The sequence below is a fragment of the Bacillus rossius genome, chromosome 5 (assembly GCF_032445375.1).
Source record: "Bacillus rossius redtenbacheri isolate Brsri chromosome 5, Brsri_v3, whole genome shotgun sequence".
NCBI classification, from domain to species: Eukaryota; Metazoa; Arthropoda; class Insecta; order Phasmatodea; family Bacillidae; genus Bacillus; species Bacillus rossius.
Window position 1 is genome coordinate 59315748 of NC_086333.1, and position 15756 is coordinate 59331503.

Consider the following 15756-nt stretch of genomic DNA (forward strand, 5'->3'; position numbering starts at 1 on the left):
TTTAAAAAAATGTAATATACGACTGGCTTCGAAATGGAGCTTCCCCATTGGCCAGAAGGAAGGAAAGAGACGGACCAGTCATCCTGGCTGGTACGGTTAATGTGGGATTCCTATGCAGCTGCTGACGCAGAGCACAGCTACAATGGAGTGTTACGGAAGTGTTTCCCACGATGCGTCAGCTTCACGCGGCAGTCGCCAGGGCTGTCGACCCTCGCGGCCAGCCCGCCAGACCAGTGTACACGCAGCCGAGCTCCGACACGGCTATCATTGAATACATTATATATATTCACAGCTGGGCAACATGAGAAACCGTCAGTACTCGCAACTCTACTAGAGAATGGTTTCATCGTGTCTGGCTGTAATCGAAATGCCTTGTCACTTTGTCTTTTTTTTTTTGACGTGACAACGTCTAATAAATCGATGAACGCCGGCTGCACACACGAAAAAGTGTCCCGTAACGCACATTGTCCCGTTACGTTGTGTCCCGTTACGCTAATTGTACGCTTGCGCCGCACCTATCTCTCTCCCACTCGATTGGAACAACCATCGATTTGACTTTTTAGAGGCACATTAAACTTGAAACACTCCCATTCGTTTCCTACTTTTCCTATCATCGTCCTATCCTTAACAAAATAACACAGATTGGAAGAAGTTAAATAGCAAACATGTATAAAAGTTATAGTTAAAATAATCTGTTCGTTAAAGTAGTAAACATATTTGAATTAATGAATGCAAATAAAAGTAAATGTATCAATTAAATTGTAGATTTAATTTCACTCCTTTGTATCCATACAAAATAGTGATAATTCAATAAAAATGATTCAATTTAATTCATAAAAGTATGCAATCATTCATCAATGTTTTGTTATGACGTCACGTTAAACTATCGTCCGTAAACCGACTTAACAGACAACCCATATTTTTTTTATCTTAGACATTTGCTAACAGCAAACCGCGCTCACACATCCTCTCAGCACCAGGACCGGACGACGACTGACGCTTTGTAGGAATCGCCATCCGTGCGTCAGCCGAGCTGCGTCAGACGCACTACGTCAGACGCTGCGTAGTAATCGCACCTTTAGCTCCGGCGTGGCTGGCCCTGCACCCGACGCGAGCAGCCTAGCTTCGGTTCCCTTCACCATGGGTGCCTTTTCCGCCACTGCTTCTTTTTTGAAGAGTTCCCTTTCGGCCAAGCAGTAGCACTTGGATTTTCGTTACTGAATGTTTAATGAAATCTTAAATTGAAACGTATTTAACTTGGAACTTAAACTTCGACGATGGTTTTGCTTGCTTATACTAAGTAATTTTCCTATTATAATAATTATAATAAATAACTAGGGACAGGAAAAATTCGCGGGTTCAATGACCTGTAGGATGAACTCCATAGTTCTGCGTACTCTCGGTCAAATGCCACCCACTCATTGGCTGCTGTCTTGTGAGACGTCCCAACGTAGAAGCCTGAGATTCGATAAAGCTTTGGTCGGGTGTTTCTCATTGGCCCAGAGTCATCCAGGTGAGTAGTGAGCCAATAGTAGAGGCAGCACTGAGGTATAACTATTTGCATTTTAGCCTATCGCGAAATGAATTCGCGAATTTTTCCGGTCTCTATAAATAACGTACTTATCATATGTTGTATATGGGTGTTAAACTTGATGACACATATTTGACATGCAGGAGCGTCGGGGCTAAAAGGCACGGCGTGGGTCTCAGGGCGATGCTTCCGTGCACGCGTGAACACGGTTGCAGTCGCGCCGAACACACTAGAAAATTATACCGGATAGCTCCGATACCCGGCGCGGGAAAAGTTCCGCATCACGTATCCAATTTCATCCCTTGATTCTGTGGTACGTGATGCTTTATGATTCAATTAGTACGTCGAAAGATCGCTGACGTGACAAAAACTTGGAATCGTAAGTTGATCAAAAATAAATTTTCATTTTTTTTTTATTCAAATTAAGATTATTATTCGTTGTTGTATCAAAAAAAATTATGTTATGTTCAGGATCTTTCGACGTATTAAATTAAAACAGCAAGCATCATGTACCACATGATCAATCTTACTGGATCATGCCATCAGGATCAAGGTATAAACTTGTATACGTGACACGGCGTTGTTGTCACGTCAGTACGATTGGTGCAGACTGTATGCCCAGTATGAACAATATATGTTTAATAAATATGAAAATCAACATTATGTCAATGAAAACAACTTTCTTTTTTTTTTTAGAAAAATTAATTTAATAATTATAACAACACTACTAATTTCTTTAAAAAAAAACATAGTGAGCGAGTCTTTCAGTACTCTCCAATGATGTAAAAAAAATCTAACGGTAACGAGCAAATGCAGGTGTTCTCATGTTGAAAATAAACTTATAATGCGAAATGAGACACGAAATTTAACTTATAATTCTTAAAAAAAAAAGAGCTGGAGAAATAAACTGATAAATAAAATCGACACTTTTCAAACACCACAATGTCTGCATGCAAATCGCACACGTACTTTCTGCGCCCGCCGCTAGAATACGCTGCTAGAATCATAGACGTTGCTTTGCCAAAATCAAACGCAGGTAACAATAGCAGCACCAAACAACTGGAAATTTTAAACTATTAGAAACGGATCCGAAAAGAAACTCCTGCTTTGGAAATATTTTCGACAAGAAATTTCAACTAAAATACTGCCCATTTTGTTAAAAAAAAAATCACTAAACAGTTACTATAAAGTATCGCATACATTAGAATTTATATCTACTTTTATGGCATCTAGAGACATGCAAAATTCGCGGATTAATTTCGCGATAGGCTAGCATCAAAACGACTATACCTTCTTACCGCTTCTGCGATTGGCCCACATTTTATCCGGGGAACTGTGAGCCAATGGGAAACACTAAACCAAGAAAGTGCCGAATTACGGACAGCCTATAGTTGAGACGTCTCACGCGTCAGTAGCCAATGAAAAGGTGTCATTTCCGCGAGTATTTAAAGGACTGTGGAGTATATCCTAGAAGTCAATGAATCCGCGAATTTTGCAGGTCTCTAGGCATTACTAAACTATTAACCTGAAACATTTTAAAACACCTATTATAACGCTAAGTATATGTTTGTATATTTGGCTTTGCTTAAACGACTGGAATCAGTCTGTAAATACTTCCTATAAACAAACCCTAACGTTGTTATATTATAATGTTATTTTAAGTGCAGGGACGAGACTTGAGGTTGCCGAGCCCGTGGAAGCAGCGTGAGTTGACGTGTCGCGACAGATGGTGCCTGTGCGTGTCGCAGGAGGCGCAGGGGCGGGAGATGGCCGTGCTGTTCGGCTGGCTGGTGACGGACGCGCTGTTCGCGGCGCTGGCGTGCGCGGCGCTGTGGTCGCTGAGCCGCGCGCGCGCGCTGGGCTACTGGCGCCGCAGGGGCGTGCCCTCGGCCCCCGGAGCGCTGCCCTTCCTCGGCGCCCTGCGGCGGGAGAGCTGGCCCGCGCTTCTGCTCAGGTCCGTCCTCGACGTGTCCTCCTGTCCTCCTGTCCTGTCCTGTCCTCCTTCTGTCCTCCTGCCCTCCTGTCCTCCTGTCCTCGTCCTGTCCTCCTGTCCTCCTGTCCTCGTCCTGCAGACACACGGGGGTCCCAGTGTGATGTGGGAGATCGGGGAAGGCGCCAGCAGTGCTGATCAAGTCTTGGGGCTCAGGACACAGCCAACTGTCTGGTTAGCTTAGTCAGGTACAGGGCTGATGCGGTGTCTATGCTGGGTTGGTCATTGCCGAAGCACTAATACCTTCCCCGATCAAACAAAGAGGGAGTGATCCCTTAACAGTTATGTTTAAATTATGCTCTGGAATGTAAATATATGTGGGAGGGGAATGTGAGAATGCCGGTCGTAGGTCGGAACAATCTGCCCGATCCCAGGCAATACCACCCCGTTTCCGACTGTTCGCTGGCGTGATATGGCCGTTAAACCCATTTCAATAGCATTGGTAATGGGCGAATGTGTCCACGGGAAGGAAAAAATTGTGAGCGAGTCTTTTGGTACTGCTGGAGATGAGTAACATCGAATCTCTGTAAAACAAAGTTATCCATGTGTTCTCATGTTGTAAATACACTTATAAAATGAAACTCGGACACAAAATTTAACGTCTAATTCTTAAAAATAATATCGAGCGTGATAAATAAACGAAAATTGTGTTTTTAAATACATTTCGGGACGCGAAGCACACGTAGTTTCCGCACCCGCCGCAAGGATTTCTTGCCGGAGCAGCTACGTCGACTATCGAATCAATCGATTTGCAGAGTGAAATATTAAACTATATAATGAAACGGCCCCGATTAAAGCGAAAAAGAACTGGAAAAATACTAAACCCGTTTTTGGACACGATTTTCTACAAGGGATTTTATGAAATACTTAGCCCATGTTGTTGAAATGCACTAAACAGTTAATTCGATAAAGTGTCCCTATGTCTCTATGAACTTTGGTTCGCGCCATCCACTGCAGTTGGCAGCACCGTGGGTACACATTCCCGTTCCATGCGACTTCCGTTACATTCACGAAATTACTCCCACCAAATGCCGTGTACCGAGAGCTAAAATGTTACACACAAAAAAAAATAACACACACATACATCTCAGGAATGGAAAACAAGGTGAATGCACAACAATGTTCCCATAGACAAGGAGAAATCTGCAAAATAGGAAATCATTAAGGCATCTTCAGTGCCCAGAACACACAGGGAAATAAACTAAATGTTAGTTACCAAACAATTCTTAACAGTAGAATGTTCCTTTGAATCGGCCTGTATTTGAATCACAAATTCACGTGTACTTGAACATTCAACTGTTTTCTTTATGAATGAATAAGATAAAGTAATATCAATAATACAACGGTGTATTTATTTAGTTTTTAAAGCACAATCAAATGTCGATAGTCATTCTCCTGGACATCATTTTGCACTCGCTAAACACATTTCCAGACATACGGTCCTAGGGAATTTCCTCCCCTCCCCCGTAAAATTTAGAAAACACCTGTTGTGTGTACACACATTTTGTCGCGCAGTCGAGTCTATCTGACCGTGTTGTCTGACCATGCTGTCTTATGTGTTTCTGTAACTGCGTGACACAATCCATTTGTCCGTTGCATCTTGTTCACGCGACAAATCATAGAGGACAGCACGCAAAACGCTATAGATATTTAACTTAGCTTTTCCCCAGAGCTCTATAGTAGTATACTTTGGTACTTCCTGCTACTAGTTCTTGGTTGTGGTGGCGATATAGGTGTCCGCTATCTTGAATAGCCTTGACATCTGACATAGACTTTAAATTTTGCCAAAGATGCCAAAATTGACTAAAAAATCGCCCAAATTGGCTCAACAATTGTCTGAAATGAATTAAATTCCAATTTTTAGAAAAACAAATTACCAAAACATCTCAAAAAGCTGAAAAAAAACAACATAAATTTCCCTTTTAGAGGAAATATTTTATTAAAAAAATTTAAAATTCGAAATATTTTATTCTTCATGTTGTTGTGCATTTTAAAAAAAAATCCTAGAAGAGGCTTAAGTTTCCATAAAAAATATTAGATTTACGCTTCTGAGGCCTTTACATTCACCTTCGAACATGACATTGTACTAGAGTAGTATATAATAGCCGGTCCTGAAACTGGTTTCTGGTTGTGGTGCTTGGTGCCGAGCCACATCTCTGACGTCACGTCTATCTGTGACGTCACGGCGGCCATCTTGGACGAGCGTAACGTGACAATATGCGTATCGTGACACTTTTTCGTGCGTGCAGCCGGCGTAACGGGGCACAGTGTAACGGGACACAGCGTAACGGGACATAACGTAACGGGACAAGTAGATCACGGCAGCCATCTTGGATCCGCCATCTTGGATCCGCCATTTTGGATGACGTCATTTTGTTTTCTAGAAAATTCCGGCATTGTGTTGTCCGCCATATTGGATGATGACGTCACCGTTGCAATTTTCGTTACGGCCGCCATCTTTAACTTTTTTATTTATTATCCGATTTTAATGAAATTTTTTTTAAAAATTATAAAAAAATTTAAATAATATAAATTTAATAAAATATTTATAAAAAACAAACATTATCGATACGGAGCTCGGAGTCCTCGGTTCGAACCCGACGAGGTCAAAAAATTAAAAATGGCGACCGATCCTTCCCCCTGTGGTGGCTGCTGACAATGACCCCCACCACTTTTTTCAAAGCATATATATCGACAGTGAGCATGACGTCATGTCCGCCATCTCGAAATCTGGACGCCATCTTGAAAATCTTTATTTATTATCCGATTTTAATGAAAAAAATTCCAAAATTCATCAAAAAATTAATGTATTTGAATTCTGTTTGATAATATCGATGTACGTCCTTGGCTCGATTCCCGACGAGAGTAAACGGTCGATCCTTCCTCCACAGAAGCCACCTACAGACTGACCTACCACCACCAATAACTAGGTATTTACCATCAGCTGGTATGACATCATGTCCGCCATCTTGTCTTCATCCGCTGGAGTCCACCATCTTGTTTTCGTCTGCTAGAGTGTGCCGTTACCATGTAGTATAATTATCTGGTCACCATACTTTTGTCCTCAACTGTTGACATTGATCATTGACCTTGGCCTTTGACCTTGACCTTGAAATTTGACCTTGACCTTCAACTTTGACCTTGACCTTGAAATTTGACCTTGACCTTGAAATTTGACCTTGACCTTGAAATTTGACCTTGACATTGAAATTTGACCTTGACCTTGAAATTTGACCTTGACATTGAAATTTGACTTTGTCCTCGAAATTTGACTTTGTCCTTGTCGACCATCATGGATCCAACATTTTATGTTCAGTAGATGCTACCAGGAGCTACCACCTGCTGGAGTATGCCATCTTGTGTGTGTGTACTCGTATTATAGAGTACATTTCCATCTGGATAAATTTATTCTAACCCGCTACAGTGCAGTAATCATTTATTACTGTGACACACGCCATCTTGAAATTTGGACGCCATCTTGAAAATCCGTAATTTTAATGCTAGATATTCGGGAAAAAGTTAAAAATTCATTAAATAAATTTGTAATCTATATACTGATTGATTGGATCGACTAAGGTCCTTGGTTCGATCACTGACCGATAAAAAAAACTCTAATATTTTAAAAAGAACCACTAAAGTGACAGGTTTGAGAAAATAAAAAACACCACAAGTTCTATTAAAAAAAATTTATTACATAAATTCAATACACTACTACAAGTACATAAAAAAACACTGACAAATTACTAAAGCCTTTTTGGATTCCTCGATTCAAACAGTCTTCTTATTGTACGGACTAAGCCTTTTACATGTCTTTAAATGTCTATCCGATCAGGTCATCACCGCAGCCAGAGACGGACTGAAGTTCATATCACTTATATTATCTCATTAGACGGTACAACACATGAGTCAAATCAATAACCATGTTCATTATATGTCTCGGAGCATTTTTTATAATGACGATGTAAGCTATCGAGACGTGAAATTAGTTTATTGCACTTATTGCACTGAAATTGTATTCTTTGATCATTATTAGAACAACCGCTTCTTTCATGTCTGCGAGCATTTGAGGTGATAGTAAATGATGCTCCACAGTATTTGCACTGATGCGAAGTACGCTCTTCATTAATTGAAGAATCCATTGCTGATGATGAAACTTCAGCTGATGGTGGAACAGCACATATCGGTTCGCAAGAACAGGTAATTACGCGACTTATGCACCAGAAGAAACAAACTAGGCGATCCTTACACCACCGACGTCAGTAACAAACCGAGCGTCCTGCTGTCTAGGACTCGCTTATATACATGCACCGTATGGAATAATACGATAGTCAAATCAATATCAATTTACTAAAATACTAGAGTCAAAACAACATTAAAAAATAGAAGCACCATCAACAAAAAAGGAAGCAAATTTGGACGCACCTACAAAAAAGGAAAAACAAAAGGAAGCACCGACAACGAAAAGGAAGCACCGCCAACGAAAAGGAAGCACATTTGGAAGCACCGACAACGAAAAGACAGCACCGACATCGAAATGAAAGCACATTTGGAAGCACCGACAACGAAAAGGCAGCACCGACAACGAAAAGGAAGCACATTTGGAAGCACCGACAACGAAAAGACAGCACCGACATCGAAAAGGCAGCACATTTGGAAGCACCGACAACGAAAAGGCAGCACCGGCATCGAAAAGGAAGCACATTTGGAAGCACCGACAACGAAAAGGCAGCACCGGCATCGAAAAGGAAGCACATTTGGAAGCACCGACAACGAAAAGGCAGCACCGGCATCGAAAAGGAAGCACATTTGGAAGCACCGACAAAGAAAAGGCAGCACCGACAACGAAAAAGAAGCACATTTGGAAGCACTGACAACGAAAAGACAGCACCGCCATCGAAAAGGAAGCACATTTGGAAGCACTGACAACGAAAAGGTAGCACCGACAACGAAAAGGAAGCACATTTGGAAGTACTGACAACGAAAAGGCAGCACATTTGGAAGCACTGACAACGAAAAGGTAGCACCGACAACAAAAAGGAAGCACATTTGGAAGCACTGACAACGAAAAGGCAGCACCGACAACGAAAAGGAAGCACATTTGGAAGCACTGACAACGAAAAGGCAGCACCGTCAACGAAAAGGAAGCACATTTGGAAGCACTGACAACGAAAAGACAGCACCGACAACGAAAAGGAAGCACATTTGGAAGCACTGACAACGAAAAGGCAGCACAGCCAACGAAAATGCAGCTCATTTGGAAGCACCGACATCGAAAAGGAAGCACCATCAACGAAAAGGCCGCACCATCAACGAAAAGGAAGCACATTTGGAAGCACAAGTTACGAGAACTTAGTCTTAGTTAGAAATCTGAATACAAGAAAAAAAAAACATTAAATTTTTATAATTGCAATTATTTATTTCTTTACATTATACAAATACAAGTAAAACAAGCCATTATTATATGTAGCCAGCTTTCCTCAGTTCTTTGAGTATGATTGATATTTCTTTGATGCACGAATAGTTTCCTGCACAAAGCGAGTCATGTAGAAGTCTTAGCCGGTCAACCAATATGTTTGGATCGTTCCATGAAGTGTAATCAGTCTCTTCTACCACCATCTTCATTGCTTGATTATTATAAATATTATTTTCTCTGGTGTCTTCCGTTTTAACACCATCCTCAGGGTTACTTTCATCATCTAGCCAGCGATCATCACAAGCTTGATCCGATTTATTTAATATATCACGTTGTTTCCATCGTTTCGGTCTCAGGACACCACCACAGTCTTCGATCTTGCCTGCTTTAGTTGCTTCATCACAGTCTATACCTTTGTCAACAGCCGCAGAGTCGCTGTAGCAATCACCGTAGAAGGCATCATCTTCACCTAGATTACCGTAAGAATTCGATGTCGATGATGTCGAAGCGTCTTCATCGTCTTCATGCTTCCTTTTTAGGAGTCCATCATTTTTACAAAGTAGGAAAGATCTACTTGAATTCGGCTGGAATGTATTCTCACTTTTTACGTTAAAGATTCTTCCATTGTCTTCATTCTTCCATAAATCATAATTGTCCTTCAATTTAAGTTCTTTGTCGAGATCGGAAGAACCGCAATCATAATCTCTCCCAAGACAAGGAAAATTATTGTCGTAATGCAGATCACTCTTCCTTAGTCTAGTAGAGCCATCGTTGTCCTCTAGCTTGTACACAGGCTTGACGTTACAAGTTCTGTCATGTCTTTTTAAGCTCTCTCTCCGCGTAAACGACTTGCTACATCGAACACAACTTATCATATTACGTAGTGGATTTTTATCACAGTCATTCTTCTCGTGTTGTCTTCCATTCTTTCTCAAGATAAATTCTTTGCTGCAAAACTTACACCTGTGTCCTTTCGTTACAGCAACAGTCACCGAATCAGGATTCATATTAGTTACTGAGACTATGGTCAGATGCAAACTGAATTAATTAAATTAGATACATTACTTAAATATAATTTTTAATATTTCATCTGCAAGAATTAAGTTACATCATACAAAAGAAATTGTTACATGTGGTCTCGATTATTAGCATGTGATGTCGCCACGTGTTGTGTTGAGTCATAATTTATTTAGTTGTTTTATGTGGTATGCGGGAAGCTCACTAACGATCGCAAAACAAGGATGGCTTCGCTAGACATCAAGGAGAAGGAAGTTTGTCTTACATGTTAGTGCTCCACGGATGTCTCATGACATATTATTTGACTGAGTAATGGTTGCTTAATTTTTATTTCCACCTGGTAAAAAAATTACAAGTGCTGATTTAGTAACAGATATTCTCGAATTAAATGTAACTCTAAATAACACGTCATGACTCATTAGGTAAAAAATCCGTCATGCAGAGAGCGGTTTCTCATAATAGACAGAAACACTTGAAGAAACCACAGGAATAATCAGGAGTTCATGGAGAAATCCATCATAATATTGAAAAAATAATAGGGAGCACACGGAGAAAACCATCTCACGTTTCTTTGTTATCATATAAATACAGAAAAAATATTTAATAATAAAATAAATTAATAAAAAAATTTAAATTAAAAACAAATTAAATTGAAAGCAGGAAATAATCAGGAGCACACGGAGAAAACCATCATATTATTGACATGGATAATCAGATGCACTCGGAGAAAACCACCACACGTTTTCTTTGAAATCATAAAATTACAGGGAAAAATTTTTTTAAAAATAAATAAAAAAAATTCAAAAAAGGAAAAAATTACCAAAATACATAAATAGATTCTGCTAGCTTGTGAACTTCTCATTGTGTAACAAAGATAGAGTTCTAGTACAAGCCAGAATTTTATGTATTTTGGTAATTTTTTCCTTTTTTGAATTTTTTTTATTTATTTTTAAAAAATTTTTTCCCTGTAATTTTATGATTTCAAAGAAAACGTGTGGTGGTTTTCTCCGAGTGCATCTGATTATCCATGTCAATAATATGATGGTTTTCTCCGTGTGCTCCTGATTATTTCCTGCTTTCAATTTAATTTGTTTTTAATTTAAATTTTTTTATTAATTTATTTTATTATTAAATATTTTTTCTGTATTTATATGATAACAAAGAAACGTGAGATGGTTTTCTCCGTGTGCTCCCTATTATTTTTTCAATATTATGATGGATTTCTCCATGAACTCCTGATTATTCCTGTGGTTTCTTCAAGTGTTTCTGTCTATTATGAGAAACCGCTCTCTGCATGACGGATTTTTTACCTAATGAGTCATGACGTGTTATTTAGAGTTACATTTAATTCGAGAATATCTGTTACTAAATCAGCACTTGTAATTTTTTTACCAGGTGGAAATAAAAATTAAGCAACCATTACTCAGTCAAATAATATGTCATGAGACATCCGTGGAGCACTAACATGTAAGACAAACTTCCTTCTCCTTGATGTCTAGCGAAGCCATCCTTGTTTTGCGATCGTTAGTGAGCTTCCCGCATACCACATAAAACAACTAAATAAATTATGACTCAACACAACACGTGGCGACATCACATGCTAATAATCGAGACCACATGTAACAATTTCTTTTGTATGATGTAACTTAATTCTTGCAGATGAAATATTAAAAATTATATTTAAGTAATGTATCTAATTTAATTAATTCAGTTTGCATCTGACCATAGTCTCAGTAACTAATATGAATCCTGATTCGGTGACTGTTGCTGTAACGAAAGGACACAGGTGTAAGTTTTGCAGCAAAGAATTTATCTTGAGAAAGAATGGAAGACAACACGAGAAGAATGACTGTGATAAAAATCCACTACGTAATATGATAAGTTGTGTTCGATGTAGCAAGTCGTTTACGCGGAGAGAGAGCTTAAAAAGACATGACAGAACTTGTAACGTCAAGCCTGTGTACAAGCTAGAGGACAACGATGGCTCTACTAGACTAAGGAAGAGTGATCTGCATTACGACAATAATTTTCCTTGTCTTGGGAGAGATTATGATTGCGGTTCTTCCGATCTCGACAAAGAACTTAAATTGAAGGACAATTATGATTTATGGAAGAATGAAGACAATGGAAGAATCTTTAACGTAAAAAGTGAGAATACATTCCAGCCGAATTCAAGTAGATCTTTCCTACTTTGTAAAAATGATGGACTCCTAAAAAGGAAGCATGAAGACGATGAAGACGCTTCGACATCATCGACATCGAATTCTTACGGTAATCTAGGTGAAGATGATGCCTTCTACGGTGATTGCTACAGCGACTCTGCGGCTGTTGACAAAGGTATAGACTGTGATGAAGCAACTAAAGCAGGCAAGATCGAAGACTGTGGTGGTGTCCTGAGACCGAAACGATGGAAACAACGTGATATATTAAATAAATCGGATCAAGCTTGTGATGATCGCTGGCTAGATGATGAAAGTAACCCTGAGGATGGTGTTAAAACGGAAGACACCAGAGAAAATAATATTTATAATAATCAAGCAATGAAGATGGTGGTAGAAGAGACTGATTACACTTCATGGAACGATCCAAACATATTGGTTGACCGGCTAAGACTTCTACATGACTCGCTTTGTGCAGGAAACTATTCGTGCATCAAAGAAATATCAATCATACTCAAAGAACTGAGGAAAGCTGGCTACATATAATAATGGCTTGTTTTACTTGTATTTGTATAATGTAAAGAAATAAATAATTGCAATTATAAAAATTTAATGTTTTTTTTTTTCTTGTATTCAGATTTCTAACTAAGACTAAGTTCTCGTAACTTGTGCTTCCAAATGTGCTTCCTTTTCGTTGATGGTGCGGCCTTTTCGTTGATGGTGCTTCCTTTTCGATGTCGGTGCTTCCAAATGAGCTGCATTTTCGTTGGCTGTGCTGCCTTTTCGTTGTCAGTGCTTCCAAATGTGCTTCCTTTTCGTTGTCGGTGCTGTCTTTTCGTTGTCAGTGCTTCCAAATGTGCTTCCTTTTCGTTGACGGTGCTGCCTTTTCGTTGTCAGTGCTTCCAAATGTGCTTCCTTTTCGTTGTCGGTGCTGCCTTTTCGTTGTCAGTGCTTCCAAATGTGCTTCCTTTTTGTTGTCGGTGCTACCTTTTCGTTGTCAGTGCTTCCAAATGTGCTGCCTTTTCGTTGTCAGTACTTCCAAATGTGCTTCCTTTTCGTTGTCGGTGCTACCTTTTCGTTGTCAGTGCTTCCAAATGTGCTTCCTTTTCGATGGCGGTGCTGTCTTTTCGTTGTCAGTGCTTCCAAATGTGCTTCTTTTTCGTTGTCGGTGCTGCCTTTTCTTTGTCGGTGCTTCCAAATGTGCTTCCTTTTCGATGCCGGTGCTGCCTTTTCGTTGTCGGTGCTTCCAAATGTGCTTCCTTTTCGATGCCGGTGCTGCCTTTTCGTTGTCGGTGCTTCCAAATGTGCTTCCTTTTCGATGCCGGTGCTGCCTTTTCGTTGTCGGTGCTTCCAAATGTGCTGCCTTTTCGATGTCGGTGCTGTCTTTTCGTTGTCGGTGCTTCCAAATGTGCTTCCTTTTCGTTGTCGGTGCTGCCTTTTCGTTGTCGGTGCTTCCAAATGTGCTTTCATTTCGATGTCGGTGCTGTCTTTTCGTTGTCGGTGCTTCCAAATGTGCTTCCTTTTCGTTGGCGGTGCTTCCTTTTCGTTGTCGGTGCTTCCTTTTGTTTTTCCTTTTTTGTAGGTGCGTCCAAATTTGCTTCCTTTTTTGTTGATGGTGCTTCTATTTTTTAATGTTGTTTTGACTCTAGTATTTTAGTAAATTGATATTGATTTGACTATCGTATTATTCCATACGGTGCATGTATATAAGCGAGTCCTAGACAGCAGGACGCTCGGTTTGTTACTGACGTCGGTGGTGTAAGGATCGCCTAGTTTGTTTCTTCTGGTGCATAAGTCGCGTAATTACCTGTTCTTGCGAACCGATATGTGCTGTTCCACCATCAGCTGAAGTTTCATCATCAGCAATGGATTCTTCAATTAATGAAGAGCGTACTTCGCATCAGTGCAAATACTGTGGAGCATCATTTACTATCACCTCAAATGCTCGCAGACATGAAAGAAGCGGTTGTTCTAATAATGATCAAAGAATACAATTTCAGTGCAATAAGTGCAATAAACTAATTTCACGTCTCGATAGCTTACATCGTCATTATAAAAAATGCTCCGAGACATATAATGAACATGGTTATTGATTTGACTCATGTGTTGTACCGTCTAATGAGATAATATAAGTGATATGAACTTCAGTCCGTCTCTGGCTGCGGTGATGACCTGATCGGATAGACATTTAAAGACATGTAAAAGGCTTAGTCCGTACAATAAGAAGACTGTTTGAATCGAGGAATCCAAAAAGGCTTTAGTAATTTGTCAGTGTTTTTTTTATGTACTTGTAGTAGTGTATTGAATTTATGTAATAAATTTTTTTTAATAGAACTTGTGGTGTTTTTTATTTTCTCAAACCTGTCACTTTAGTGGTTCTTTTTAAAATATTAGAGTTTTTTTTATCGGTCAGTGATCGAACCAAGGACCTTAGTCGATCCAATCAATCAGTATATAGATTACAAATTTATTTAATGAATTTTTAACTTTTTCCCGAATATCTAGCATTAAAATTACGGATTTTCAAGATGGCGTCCAAATTTCAAGATGGCGTGTGTCACAGTAATAAATGATTACTGCACTGTAGCGGGTTAGAATAAATTTATCCAGATGGAAATGTACTCTATAATACGAGTACACACACACAAGATGGCATACTCCAGCAGGCGGTAGCTCCTGGTAGCATCTACTGAACATAAAATGTTGGATCCATGATGGTCGACAAGGACAAAGTCAAATTTCGAGGACAAAGTCAAATTTCAATGTCAAGGTCAAATTTCAAGGTCAAGGTCAAATTTCAATGTCAAGGTCAAATTTCAAGGTCAAGGTCAAATTTCAAGGTCAAGGTCAAATTTCAAGGTCAAGGTCAAAGTTGAAGGTCAAGGTCAAATTTCAAGGTCAAGGTCAAAGTTCAAGGTCAAGGTCAAAGGCCAATGTCAATGATCAATGTCAACAGTTGAGGACAAAAGTATGGTGACCAGATAATTATACTACATGGTAACGGCACACTCTAGCAGACGAAAACAAGATGGTGGACTCCAGCGGATGAAGACAAGATGGCGGACATGATGTCATACCAGCTGATGGTAAATACCTAGTTATTGGTGGTGGTAGGTCAGTCTGTAGGTGGCTTCTGTGGAGGAAGGATCGACCGTTTACTCTCGTCGGGAATCGAGCCAAGGACGTACATCGATATTATCAAACAGAATTCAAATACATTAATTTTTTGATGAATTTTGGAATTTTTTTCATTAAAATCGGATAATAAATAAAGATTTTCAAGATGGCGTCCAGATTTCGAGATGGCGGACATGACGTCATGCTCACTGTCGATATATATGCTTTGAAAAAAGTGGTGGGGGTCATTCTGTCAGCAGCCACCACAGGGGGAAGGATCGGTCGCCATTTTTAATTTTTTGACCTCGTCGGGTTCGAACCGAGGACTCCGAGCTCCGTATCGATAATGTTTGTTTTTTATAAATATTTTATTAAATTTATATTATTTAAATTTTTTTATAATTTTTAAAAAAAAATTTCATTAAAATCGGATAATAAATAAAAAAGTTAAAGATGGCGGCCGTAACGAAAATTGCAACGGTGACGTCATCATCCAATATGGCGGACAACACAATGCCGGAATTTTCTA

At 39.6% G+C, this 15756-nt stretch overlaps 1 protein-coding gene across 1 annotated transcript in view; it reads left to right on the top strand.

Annotated features, from left to right (window-relative positions):
• Window positions 1-15756, top strand: part of LOC134532275 (cytochrome P450 6k1-like) — a 63959-nt gene that overhangs the window by 35838 nt on the left and 12365 nt on the right. The window contains exon 3 of the mRNA XM_063368694.1: window positions 3280-3485. Coding sequence (XP_063224764.1) covers window positions 3280-3485 — 206 coding nt within the window. The remainder of the gene's footprint in view (window positions 1-3279; window positions 3486-15756) is intronic.